The sequence below is a fragment of the Molossus molossus genome, unplaced genomic scaffold (genome assembly GCF_014108415.1).
Source record: "Molossus molossus isolate mMolMol1 unplaced genomic scaffold, mMolMol1.p scaffold_m16_p_6, whole genome shotgun sequence".
NCBI lineage: Eukaryota > Metazoa > Chordata > Mammalia > Chiroptera > Molossidae > Molossus > Molossus molossus.
In genome coordinates this window covers 18,854,592-18,868,085 of record NW_023425399.1, presented here as the reverse complement: position 1 = coordinate 18,868,085, position 13,494 = coordinate 18,854,592, and the positions used below count along the sequence as shown (strand labels likewise).

The 13,494-nt window shown below is 54.9% G+C and overlaps 1 protein-coding gene across 1 annotated transcript in view; it reads right to left on the bottom strand.

The window, feature by feature from the left end:
• SOGA1 (suppressor of glucose, autophagy associated 1) overlaps positions 1-12,711 on the bottom strand; it is a 65,621-nt gene extending 52,910 nt beyond the window's left edge. Inside the window, exon 1 of the mRNA XM_036245269.1 lies at positions 12,037-12,711. Within this exon, the coding sequence (XP_036101162.1) occupies positions 12,037-12,711 (675 nt within the window). The remainder of the gene's footprint in view (positions 1-12,036) is intronic.
• Positions 12,712-13,494: the final 783 nt, after the last annotated feature.

Sequence of the window (13,494 nt, the reverse complement as noted above, 5' to 3'; positions counted from 1 at the left end):
GCCACCTCCACCAAGAAGCCTCCCCAGCTGCCCCAGGGCACAGCCCTTCTGTATGAACAATTAGTGAGTATCTATGGTGGGCCAGATTCATCACTGAATCACTGAATTTAATCCTCATGATGGACAGTTTGCTCCTCACTAATTTGTTCTCCACACAGTACATGGAGAGATTTTTTTAAAAACCATGTTACTCTCCTGCTTAAAACCTTCCAATAATCACCAAAATCTGGAAACAGCCCAAAGGTCCCTCAACTGGTGACTGGATAAACTGTGGTACATCCACATAATGGAATACGACTCAGCAGTAAAAAGGAGTGAGCAGCTGATAACGGAACAACTTGGATGGAGTTCAAATTCATTATGCGGAGTGAAGGATGTCAGGCTCAGCAGGCTGCAAACTGTATGATTCCATTTATATGACATTCTGGAAAAGGTAAAACTCTAGGGACAGAAAAGAGATCAATGGTTGTCGGAGGCTGGGGAAGGAAGGAGGAACCAAATACAAAGGGGTACAGGAGGATTTTAGGGGGCAATGGAACTGTTCTATATCTTGATTGCGGTGGTGTACAGAACTGCATGCATTTGTCGAAACTCATTTTACTATATGTAAATTACCTGACCAAAAAGCCAACAAAAGCCTGACCTCTGCCTACCTCTCTATCTTCTCCCCCAGCTCCTCCTCTTGATGGGTCCATTCCAGCTACTCAGAAGACACCCGGCCTGTCCCACCTGTGAACCCATGCCAGTCCCTCTGCCTAATCTCCATGCCCTGCAACTCTGCACTGCCTGCTTCCCCTCCATGCCACCTCCTCAGAGGAGCCTTCCAGACCCTTCTGGGCCTACTGTGTCTGTCGCAAACAGGTCTTTTTTTCATGGACTATATCACAGGCTTATTTGTGATACTAATTATTTTATTTATTGGTCTGTTTGCTTGTGGAATAGAGGTCTCTACCACTAGGGTGTGAGCTTCAGGAGGGCAGAGACCAGCACAGTGCCTGGCACACAAAGGAACAGCTCAAGAAATAGCTGCTGAATAAATTGGGTCCTAGGAGGGAAAGATTACCATCCCCTTCCACTCTCCTGCAGAACACCACTTCTGGTCACTGCTGCTGTGTCTAAATTTAAGTCTCTGATTCTGTAAAGCTAATGCCTATAAGGGTTTTGGAGCCCAGTGGTGGGCCTCAAATCCCAGCCCACCAGATGCCAAACCTTACCCAATGTATCACCTCCTCCCTAGGTTCTAGGGACCTGACTGGCTGATGGGCAAACAGACCCAGAAAGAAGGACAGAGCTAAACCGAGGGATCCAGAACCTATACTCCATGGAGGAACAGGAGCCTCTGCCAGGCCCGCCTTCTCCCACACTGCCCGGCCACCACAGTCCCTCCCTCGGCCAAAGCCCAGCTGCCTGCCCATCTGCCACCCTGGCTCTGGCACGGGCCACTCAGCCCAGCCCGGAAGGATTGACCTGCAGGGTGGCCCAGTAGTGGCCACAGGGGCAGCATGCCAGCCCCCCCCCCCCGGGAGGCCAGGGCCGCCATCTGCTGTCCCTTCTGCCCATCCCCCAGGGTCTGTCAAGACTCCAGATGAGATCATCGCACTTGGACCCCAAAGAGGGCAGAAGGCTCTACAAAGCTCCACTTCCTCCCAGCTCAAAAGCAAAAACTCTGGGCATAGCAGTAGGGCCAGGAGAACCCAAAGACTCCATCCTTTCACAGACAGAGACACTGAGGCTAGAGAGGGACTGGACTCATCCCACAGTCCCCCAGAGGGTCCAGAGTGGAGCAGAAAGGGACTCTGGGCTCGTCTCCCAGCCCAGAGCTCAATCCAGCCAAGCCTCCTTGGATGGAAGCTGGGCTCTACTTTTGGAGAAATCAGGGTCAAGGTCCTGAAGGAGGGCCAGGAAGCCCAGCCAGGCACTGCTGTGCCACACAATGCCCCTACTCCAGCAGGCACGGAGGGTCACAAGGGAAGACAAGGATCCTAGACTTGCATCTCCAACACCAATAAGTAACGAGCAAGGTGCTCCCTGAGCGCTCCCCGTCTGCCAGCCACATGAAAGGCAGCACCCATTATCTCCTATCCCGGTTAGCTCCAACTGACTGATGACGAACAGAGGTCAGAAAGGTCAACCATGTTGCTCAAGGTCACACAATAAGTGGCACAGCCTGGATTTGAATCCAGTGTGAGCTCTGACAAACTAGACTGCATAGCCTCTGTGATGGGACAACTGTGATAATAATTATAGCTAATATTTGCAAAGGTGTACGTTGTGCCAGCCACCGGGCTGAGCTCTGAATGGAGGTCCATTATCTTGTGCTCAATGGCAGTCTTTTTGAGGGAGTGCTATTGTTTTACGCCCATTTTACAGATAAGCAAATAAAGGCTCCACAGCCAATAAGGAGAGAGCCCCACAGATCAGGCACAGCTCTGTGACTGACACCGCAGACACGCCCTCTGATGGGAGTTGTGCATGAGTGAATGCGTGCGTGGGTTCAGGTGTGTGTGCATGTGTGTGTGTATGTGCTGGGGGAGAGAAACCGGAGACTGGTGCCCACCAAGACCAGGCCTGGCTTATCAGTGCCCCATTCCAGGCTTCACCAGCCCCTGCTGCCTCTCGGGCTGGGGGAGCTCACAGCAGGGGCGCCTGCCTGTGTCCCTCGTCCTTTCTGTGTGGACAGGAAGGAAGGCAGCATTTGGATCTGGATGTTTTTCAAACATCCCCTCAACTGCCTCTGGGCTGCAGCCAAATCTCTGAGCAGGGAGAGAACTGGGCTCCGAGGTCTTTGGGGGGGGGAAGAGAATGGAGGATTAAGGAAGGAGCCCTAGGACACACAGCCCGAGGGGCCAGCACACCCCAGCCCTTCGCATCACTGAGCCTCTGTTCCTGCCATTTGCTCTGCATGGCAAACTAGAAAGAGCACCGCGAGACCCCAGTCTTTCTGCCTCTTTTATTTTTTCAATCCTCACTGGAGAGATATTTTTCCAATGATTTGCAGATAGAGTGGGAGGGAGGGAGAAAGGGGGAGGGGGAGAAACATCGATGTAAGAGAGACACATCGATTGGTTGCCTCCTGTACAACCCCAACCAGGGCAGGTGATCCAACCGCAACTGAGGTACGAGTCCCTGACTGGAATCAAACCTGAAACTCTTTGGTCCGTGGGCTGACGCTCTAACCATTGAGCAAAATCGGCCAAGGCCCTTCTGCCTCTGGCAGGCTGTGTAACCTTGGGCAATCCCCTTGACCTCTCTGAACCTTCACTGATACCTATGTAAAAGGAAAGAACTAAGTCCCGCCCTGGTAAGGTCTCTGCCCTACTGCAGAACACATGGGGGGAGAGACTGATGTGAAACCTGTAATTATCCAATTAATAACCTAATTACAGTCGAGGTAAATGCCCCGAAGGAGCCTACAGGAAGCTCCTAGGTGACTCACACAGGAGCCTGGAACTGAATGCACGAAGGTGGAGGAGAAAACCAGGGAAGGGTAAGGGGACCTGGCAAGCACCAAGGCTTCTCTGGTGGGAACAGCACAGGAACAGAGGCCTGGGGTGCAGGGCGCATTGGGAGCTTGGGTGGAGCAGGGGTGCGGCTAAGGGAGGCAGGACCACACAGGCTGCTCAGGCCCTTGGACAGGGCCAAGGAGAGGTGAGGAGAGGCGGATGCAGTCAACTGAGATCCCAAAGGGATCTGGGGAAAAACCAGGGGAAAGATGTTTAGCTGGGCCAGCCTGGCTGTGGGATCCCAAACTGTTTTTCCACTGGAGCTGAGCTTCTCTCTGTAGCCCAGCCAATGAGAGATTTTTCACCTCAGACTTAGAACAAGGGACCCCCAAGGCGACCCTCCATTAGCAAAGGAATATTCTGAGTTACAGAGTCTGCGGCATTGGCCTCGGCTATTCAGAAGCCGAGTGGGAGGGAAAGGGATAACATGAGGGAAAGATGCATTTGGGGAGGCCCATAATGCAATTCAGTTGCACACACACCCCCCAGACTCCTGCTCCATGCCAAGACCCACAACCCAGAGCCAGGCACAACATAGCCATCAAGAATCCAGACCCAACCCCGCTAATGAGTGATGAGGGCAGACAGCTGTTGAGCCCTTAGTATGAGCTGCTCCAGCTAATCCTTACATACGTGCATTCCCTGATGTAACCTTCGCAGCAACGCTGTAGAGTGAGGACTATCAGCATCTCCACTTTGCAGAGGAGGAGACTGCGGCTCATAAAGGGGAAGCTCATAGAGGAAAAGGCAGAGCCAGGATTCAAGCCCAGGTTAGCTTGGCTCTAAACCACAGCGCTCTTAACCACCGTGGACATTAGGAAGGGGCTGGCCTGCTGTTCCCACCTTCTCTGACTCACTCACTGCCACTCCTCAGAAAGGCCAGCACTATCGGCTAAGAATGCAGACCTGTGGGTCTCCAGTGAATGCCAGGGTCAGCCTGGCCCAGAACACCCCAGTGTCTCTGGTCTTCCCCAACCCCAGCTCCAAGTTCCTACTGGCACCAGAGGGCAGGGAATGTGATCACAGATGAGGTCATTCCTTTGGGACACCAGAGGAATGACCTTACTAATAACCTTGCCTGTTGGTCCGGCCCTTGTCTGGAACCCTGGGGAACTGCCCCAGAGGGCTCCTTCCCCTCCTGTGCCCAGGACGGTGCTGGAAGTACCATATACCTGAACACTAATTCTCCCAAATTCCCTGCAAAAAAGGGATTAAATTCCCATTTTACACACAGGAAGATCGAAGCTTGACAAGGGGACTTGAACATGAGATCATGCACAGGGAGTAGATGACAAAGCAAGGTTTGGCCCCAGACCTGACCCCAAAGGTAAAATTTGTCTATGAGACCACACAGCCTTCCTTCCCTCCCACCCTGGGCCCCTAAGCCCACATGGAAAGGGGGCAGCTCCCAGCCTTGCTATAGGTCAATACAGGCCTCTCCCAGCAAGGTGTTCACAGTGTCTCAGCTCAGCACAGCATTCAATATCTTTCCCAAGTAGGCCCAACGCCCCTTCTCAGCCTTTCCCTCACTGCTGCCCCCAACCACCATTTCCTTAACTTTTTTTTTTTATCCTCACCCGAGGACATTTTTCCATTTTTTGTACAGATAGAGTGGGAGGGAGAGAGAGGAAGAGACAGAGAAAGAGAAACATCGATGTGAAAGGGACACATCGAGTGGCTGCCACCGCACGACCAACCAGGGCCGGGGACAAACTGCAACCGAAGTACGTGCCCTTAGCGGGAACCGAACCCGGGTCTCTCCGGCCCGCAGGCCGACGCTCTAACCGCTGAGCCAAACCGGCCAGGGCTCCTTAGCTTTTTTGCTTTAAGCCTGTAGCCTGCCTGCAGCTCACCTGCAGACCCTGATCATTGCCTTTCATTCAATCTCACAACAAATATTTATTGAGTCCCTACACTGTGTCAGGCGCTGTTCCAGCAGCTGGACACAGAGACAGCCACTCAAGGCTAACTCCTCAGCTCTAATGCCTCCTTTCCAATGAAGTCTCCCAGGCCGCTCCTCTGAGTGCCCACATCTCCCCTATCCTGGCCTCCTTCGTTGGTTCCTAGGCAGAACTAGGCACTATTTAGGGATGGAGTGACAGGGCCCTCCACAGCCCCCAGCAGAGGGGGAGGAGGAGGGAGATGAGGGCAAACAGGAAATCCTGAGGAGATTAGAAGGGAGTTGCCCCTGGGCAGTGTTTCTCCAGTGGGCAGGCCTGACAATTCCACTCAGCCCCCTGGGCCCAGGCCCAAGCGCTGAGCAGCAGGGACCTGAGGGCCTTTGGTGTAGCTTCTCCTGACTTGGTGACCCGCCAGCCCCCATCCACCTACCACCCAGCCCCGCCAGGTTCCTAGGACCTCCAGAGCCAGGAGGTTAAAAAATCAAGCCTGCACCATACTCACTGTTCTCAGAAGTCTCGTGGAAGAGCTGAAAATAGCAGTCGTACACATTAGCCCCAGGGAGACATGGACCAGGATTTCCTGTTTCTGTGTGGGTGAAATGTCACAGCCTGTGTGTGTGTGTGTGTGTGTGTGTGTGTGTGTGTGTGTACACCTGGACACCTGGGTTCGTGGGTCTCTGGCTCCTGTTAACAAATGCTACAAGTGTGGCATCTGAGTGCTCTATGCTCATGTCCCTTGTGTGTACGTGGCCACTTGTCTGGGTGTGTCTGTGAGCCTCAGGTGCTGTGCTAGGGTGTCTGCTGCTTTCTTTGGGGAAGAGGCAGTGGAGGTAACTGAGCTGTGAGCTTGAGCCTATGCGAGCCTGGAATGGGTGGATCTGTGATTTCTGTGGATGTGAGCGCCTGTGTGTAATGAGTCTGCGTGGGTTTGTGTGTGTGCCTGCATACATGTGTACTTCCGATTTGTCTGAGGATGTCTCCAGACTGTGTGTCCATCTCTGGGACACGGCCAAGCATGTCTGGAGGTGTAAGCTGTGTGTGAGGGTGTGTTTCTGAGCCGGGTTTTCCTAGATGGTGTGAGTCTCTGTTGTGTCTGTCTGGTAATGTGTGGGTGTGATGAGACAGGAGGTTATGTATCTGCCTGGGTTTGTGTACTTCTCTGAGCATATCTGCTCTCTAATATTGTCTGGAGCTATGCTTCAGGAAGCATGCAATGTAAGCATGTCCCTGGATGTGTATACGAGATGTGTGGATCTCTGAGGACAAGTGAATTTGTGTGTTTGTGTATGCAAGAGAGAGTGTGCCCAGGGGCCACAGGCCCAGCGCCTGTGCAAGGAATGCTGGGAGCCCTGGGAGACCTGGTGGCCCAAGGCCCCAGCAGCAATCGCCTCACATTTTCCATCTTGTTGAAGCTGCACACATACCCCTCCTCCATCATGACAGGCAAACTGCTGAGGATTCTTAAAGTCTCAGGTCTCAGAGCAGCTTCTTCTAGGCCACTTCTCAGCTGCCACAGGCAGGGCCAGGACTCAGGGCAGGGACCAGCCAGCAGCTTTACTGACCAGGATAACCACTTCTCTCCCCCACCCAGTGACAGACTGGAGCCCTCCCCCTGTAGCTCTCAGGAGCTAAGAAGAGCTGCACAACTTGCTGGCCTGGCACCCAGGAGGCACTTAGAAAACATGTGTTGAATGAATGAACGAATGAATGAATGCATGCATGCATGCCTGGAGAAGCAGATAAGGGATAGGCGAGGACTGGAGCAGGCACTGACATTTACTGTGCACCTGATCTATATTATCACACTGAAAAGGGTCCCCATGACCCTGAGGATGGATGCTTAGCTCCCATTTTAAAGAAGAAACAGAGGCTCAGAAAGGCTGAGTATCTCACCCAGTGTCACAGTCTGTAACTGACAAAGCCAGGCCAGAACCTGGTTCTGTGAAACTCAGGCTGCCTCCTGCATGGTAGAGAATGGAAGAGTGACAAGGGAAGGGGAGTTCTGTAGGGTCATCTAGTGAGGTTCCCAAGTATATCAGCTGTGCAACTTTGACCACGTTACATAGCCTCTTGGTTTCCTCTTCATCCAATGGGTCTGATTATCAGAACCCTCCACATAGGATTGCTATGAAGAGTAAAGGGCTTACTTGACCCAGAGCCTGGCACATTAGAACTGATCAACAGTTGATAGCATGTATGAGACAAGAGCCATAAAAGTCCAGGATCAGTGGTCTGGGGGCCCCCAGGCCGACTCTAACATTCCAACACCCTCGGCTTTAGCTTAACTATTATCAAACCCTTAAGGCTGGATCCAAACCCCCATCACTTCCTCCATGATCTCAGATCCCTGGTCCCAATCACCATTTGTATTGATGCATTCATATACATGCATGCACACACATGTCCCCCACTCCCCCCGCAGGTTACAGACCCCCAGCCCCAACATACATTATTCTCCACTTATTCCCAACCAGTCTTAGCCTAGAGCCTGGTACACAACAGGATTCTTCTCACCAACCAGTGTGCCAAACTAGACACACTGTTAACAACCTGTTCCAGTCACCATGCAGAAAGAATAGGACCCAGAGTTAGATCAATCAGGTTTGGAATCCTGGCTGTGTGACCTGGAGCCTCCATTTACCCAACTGTACAATGGGAACTGGGGGTGGATTAGATGCTTGCTCTGGGCCCTTCTGGGCTGACATCTAGATTGGCTGCACTTCAAACATTCAAATCTCCTCCAAGGAGGTAGGGTGGCTTCGCTTCACAGAGCCCACACAGCATGGAATGTGATCATACCTTTCTGTCCTCCCTGGAGCAGCTCCCAATATACTAACATCCTACAGCTAAGGGGATCCACCCTCCAGGCTCCTCCCAGCTCCCCCAAGAATGAAAACACAGACATCCTGTCTACTCATTGGCTAACAACATTAACAATTCTCCAAGAGATACAGGATTTCACTGCCTACAAAATGTTTTCCTGTCTACTCACACCTCCCTTATTCCTGACAACAATGCTAAGTAATTATCCAGGCAGGTTCCATATCTAAATTATATAGATGAAAACAAAAAGAGGCTCAGAGAGGCCAAGTGACTTTCCATAGCCACACAGGAAATGGCAGAGTTTAGTCTCAAAGCCAGGACTTTGGGCTCTAACTCTCAGATTCTTCCACCCACAGCTGGTGCATTCCCAGCAGGTCCTCACTACATGGAGGGCAACAGTTAGTGGTAATGGGGAGCTGGAAGATCTCAGACCACCAGGGTGCTGAAAGTCAAACATAGTCAATGTGTCTGTTCTGCAGCTAAACCTGCATCTTAGATTCCTAGAACTTCAAAAGTTAATAACCTTCAGACTTCCCTGGCTGGAAGGGATCCTGAGGTCAAGCAGCTCAACTGTAGCCACCAAATGAATCTCCTCCTGAATTCTCCTCAAGTAATCACAACCACCAACATTTTGTACAGTTTACAAGCTGTTTTCCACAAACCCTATGTCTTTATCCAGACATGTGAGGTCAATCCAGCCTCTCTGAATAACTCAAGTGACAGCAAGCTTACTCCCTTCTCTCCTGCCGTCTCATCGGGAGAGAGCTGCCCATTTACACTGGCCCCACTTGGGCCCCAGAGCAGGCCTCATGTGACAGGAGATCTGCCATCACCTGAGAGTCCTTCCCCAGTTGACAATTCCCAGTGTGCCCCACCAGCTGGAAGATGAGCCTGGGCAGGGCCCCACCAGACTCTATGGGATCCAAGCCAGGGTGCACAGGGCCTGCAGGGGACATGCTGGGGATCTGGAGTCCTTCTCCTGGTAACCAGTTCCTGCATGTTAGAAACAAAGTGGCCCAGAGGGGCAGGAAACATGTCAAGAGTGTACTGCTGCCTGGAGAACCAGCTCTGAGATCTAGAATAAGTCTTTCCCCACTCTGGCTATGGTTTACCATCTGCAGAATGAACAAACCCACACCTCCTGTATTAGTTCCCATACTCATGGTCCACATCCAGCCTCTAGGTTTTCATCTCGACTCTGTGAGATTGGCAGCTGGGTTAAACAAAGCTCCAGAGAAGTTCAGGGACCAACCCAAATCGACACGGTGAGAATTACATACTCTGACCCTGCTCAACTCTGCATTCCAAGCTCCTTCTTCTATCCAGCCTAGATGCTTGCTGTTCCTTGAAATCAACAAGGTTTTTTTCTATTTCTCCTATTCAATTGGCTCCATCTCATCCTTCAGCCCTTGGCCCCTCTGAGCATCCCCAGCCCCACCTCCTCCATGTGCTCTTGGCACACTGTATCATTCTCATGATTCACACTGTATCCCTTATCATGATTTGTATTGTAATTTACTATATGACTATTGTTTGATCCCAGTCTCCCTGACTAGGCCCAAAGCTCTTTGAAAACAAATACTTCATCCTTGTCCATGGCTGCATCCCCCCCCACAATCTGCACCAGTGTCTGGTACACAGTAGACATGAAATAAATAGTTAGTGAATGAATGAATGAGGGGCCAGGAGAAAGCCCAGCCTGCTTCAGATGAGGAGGAAGATCTATTCTGCCCCCACAGAATCCACAAGAGAACATAAAAGGTGTCCATGGAAATTTGTCACATACCACTTGAGAATAGCAGTGATGACAGTTACTCTCATCTGAGGCTTACTACATGCCAGATGCTCTAGTGGTGTTTGCACACATTATCTCATTTAACCCTTAAAACTGGAAGATGTGTAATGTGCCCTTTTACGATGAGGAAACTGAAGTCCGGAGACATTAAGTAACCTGGCCAAGGTCACATAGCCAGGAAGCTACAGACCCCAAAACCATCAGTGGCCTGAGACCTGCACAAGAAGCCTGAAACACTGAATGAATGGGAGAGACTAAGGCTCAACTCTGGCCCAGGCAGTGCGCGGTCCTCAACCAGGCCCTGGCCCCTGTGAGACCTTGGCCTCAACCCCCAGCCTACTGGGACTATGTTTCATTCTAACAGTTATGAGTGGCTCAGATGGATTCCAGAGCTCTGCCTGGTGACTTCCTGGGATGGGTAGCAGGCCACAGGGAAGAATGTATGCGGGGACCCTAAAGCAATGGACTCGACGGCCCATTTTCTCAACCCAAGGTGAACAGTGGGGGCAGAAGGTATGAGGGAGGAGTTCAGGGTCTGAGTTTAGAGCATCTCAAGCAGTAAGTCCAGGAAGCAGCTCAGAGCACCAAGAGAACAGGGCCAGGTCTCCTTCTGGCTTGTCTCCCTCCTCCAACCTACCCTCTACTTGTCCTCTCCTCACCACAGGCTTCTGAAGACAATAGGAGCTACATGAACCTCTGATTGTCAACACTGAATGGGGCCTTTGGGAAGACTTAACCAGGGGTGGATTAGCCTGACTCAGGCAGGCCCTGTCCTCCTATTCTACAGGCATTTACTGAACACATGCAGATCCTGGGGAAATGGGGAGGGGGACACACAGTTGAGCAAGACCTCAAAAACTCTAATAAGAGAGAAATGTGTCTGGCTGAAAGAGCCACAATGCAAAGCTAAGTGTTGCCAGGCAGACATAAATCAGCAGAGTGCTGTTAACTCTGTGGCTCTTGGCCAGAGGCACTCTGGGTGTTGTGCCAGGCCATCAACTGACAAGAGCAGGTAACATTTCAGTCTCTTCCCAAACCATGCCCAGCCAGTGGTGGTAGATTAGGGCCCATGAAGCTTCCAGACTGCCTGGCCAAGGTCGACACACGAGGTGTGGGCTGTCCCTAAAGCTGCCACAGTGTCAAGCCTGGCCTACACCCAGCAGGTACTCATGTCCACTGAAAGAGTGAAGGCAAAGCCCACTCTCCCAGAGAAGCTCTCAGGTCCCCACATGCCTAGAGAAAATGTCTCTTTCAGACAGGCAGCTTCCCTCCTCTTACTGGGAACATGGGAAGGACATGGGCCGGGCCATGATGGGCCAATGGAGCCGTGTGTACACAGGGTCTATCCCAAAGAGGGCAGAAGTCAGTGTCCTGGGATTTAGGAAGCTGCTTCCTAACCGGTTCTCCCACGACATCATCCTTCCAGGCTGTGGGACCGTTAGACTGGGCGGAAGTTGGACTCCAGCCAAAGGGATGTTCCCAGATGTCATGTTTTCAAACGGGACCCGCCCTGAAAGGCAGGCGGGGACAGGCCTGTGCCAGAGAAAGCCCTGAGTAAAGACTCAGGATGGTGTTCCCGCCTCTCCTTGGCATGGGCTGGCCACAAGTCTCCCTGGCAGCATGCACACTAGTGCCAGTCCCAAAAAGGAGATCCACTAAAGGCCTGGCCTCTGGCCTGGGGATGGGGGTTCTGAGGAGCTGAAGTCATAGATCCAGCCCATTCCAAGTAATGCATCCAGGCCTCCCTCTAAGCAGTTTCTCAACCCTCCTCCCCTTTCCAAATCAGAACCCTTTGGCCAGCCTCCTCATCCAGCTTCCTCCTCTGGGGTTTCCCAAATAAAATGGGAGGTGGGATGTGAGGGAGCCCTAGATCGACCTCAGGGTGGTCCCAGAAGGTTTAGGCCCCCTTTTCCCCAACTCGTTCAGTGGGGCAGCGGGGGAGTAGTGTCTCAGCCCCATGAGGTGTGACAACGGCGGCTCCCGGGACCTCCCTCTCCCCGATCAGCGCCCCCACCTTGAGATAGTCGTTCTCCGAGCGCAGCTCCTCCAGCTCTCGCACGAAGCCGCCGGGCCCGCAGTCCAGCATCTCCTCCGTGAGGTCGGAGAAGGCGAGTGAAGCACTGAGTGGCAGGCGGCTGCTGCCCACCGACGACGCGGCCACCGACGGCTCATCGGGGGAGGCAGGCGGCCGCGGAGGCTGCTGTGCAGGAGGCGCGGGCTGGGGCGGCTGGCCGGTTCGGGCCCCCGCCGGGCCCCCGGCCGCCGACTCCGCGTCGCTGCTCAGCGCCAGCTCCAGGCCCAGCAGGCGCGCCTCCTCCGAAGCGCAATCGGACACCTCCGAGCTGCTGTCGGTGAGGCTGGGAGGCGGTGGAGGAGGTCGTGGCCCGGTACCTGGGCGCGGGCGGCCCTTGGCACGGACGCCGGTGCGGACCCCCGCGACCCGCGTCCCTGAGCCCCGCGACCCGGGCGCTGCCGTGCGCCCCTTCTTGTCCGGCCGCGAGGAGGACGCGGCACTGCAGGCGGCTGCAGCGCCCGGGCCTGGGCCGCGGCGGCCCTTGGCCAGCGACCAGCCGGCCACGTCCTTGGGCCGGGCTGGCGACGGCGCGCGGTGGCTCTTCTTCCTCTCTGGGGCGGGCGCGGGCGGGGGGCCGCAGCCCCGGGCCGCGGGCTCCCCCGCCTGCGCCTCCATCTCGGCCTCCCTTGGCCTCAGCGAGCGGCGTGCATGGCCCGGGCCCGCCCGGCCTCCGAACCCCTGGGGAGGGTCCGGGCGCCGCTCCGGCCGCTCGGGCCGCGGTTCCTCTCGGCCCACCTCAGCCCCGGGGCTGCGCTCAGGCCTCGGCCCCCGTCGAACGGTTTCTCCGCTGCTCTGAGTTCGGAGAGAGCGGCCCGCTCGTCTCCAGGCGCCCCGGCTCCGGCTGCGGCTCCGCCCGGTGCCCGCCCCCTCGGCCTCGCCGCGCCCCCGGAGCGCGCTCGGGTCCCGGCTGCCTGCGCGCCGAACGCTCCCTCGGGCTCCGAGTCCGGCTGCAGCCCGGGCCCCGGCTCCGCCCGGCGCGGCCCGCCCCCCGCGCAGCCCCGCCAGCTCCCCGCCCCGCTGCCTCGGCTCGGGGGCGCGCGGCTCCACGAACAAAAGGCGGACGCGGCGGGAGCGGCAGGGAGGGACACAGGCAGCGAGCGAGGGAGGGATCTGCGAGGCAACAGCGACCCCCTCGAGGGTCAGGCGGGCCGGGGCTGCCGCGGCCCGGGCTTCTTCCTCGGTCTCTCCGCCGCTGCCCCTTCCCCTGCGGGCCTGGGGATTGCACCCGGCGGGGGCTCCCCTGCGCCCAGGGTCCCGGCAGAGGCCCCGCGAGCCGCGAGAGGGGGTGCCGCCAGGTAGAGGCCGTTCGGACCTCAGAATGCAGGAGCAAGCATCCATATACACACCCGCTACCTCGCCCCTCGCCGCTCTGCCGAGCGTGCGCGAACTCCGCCCCCT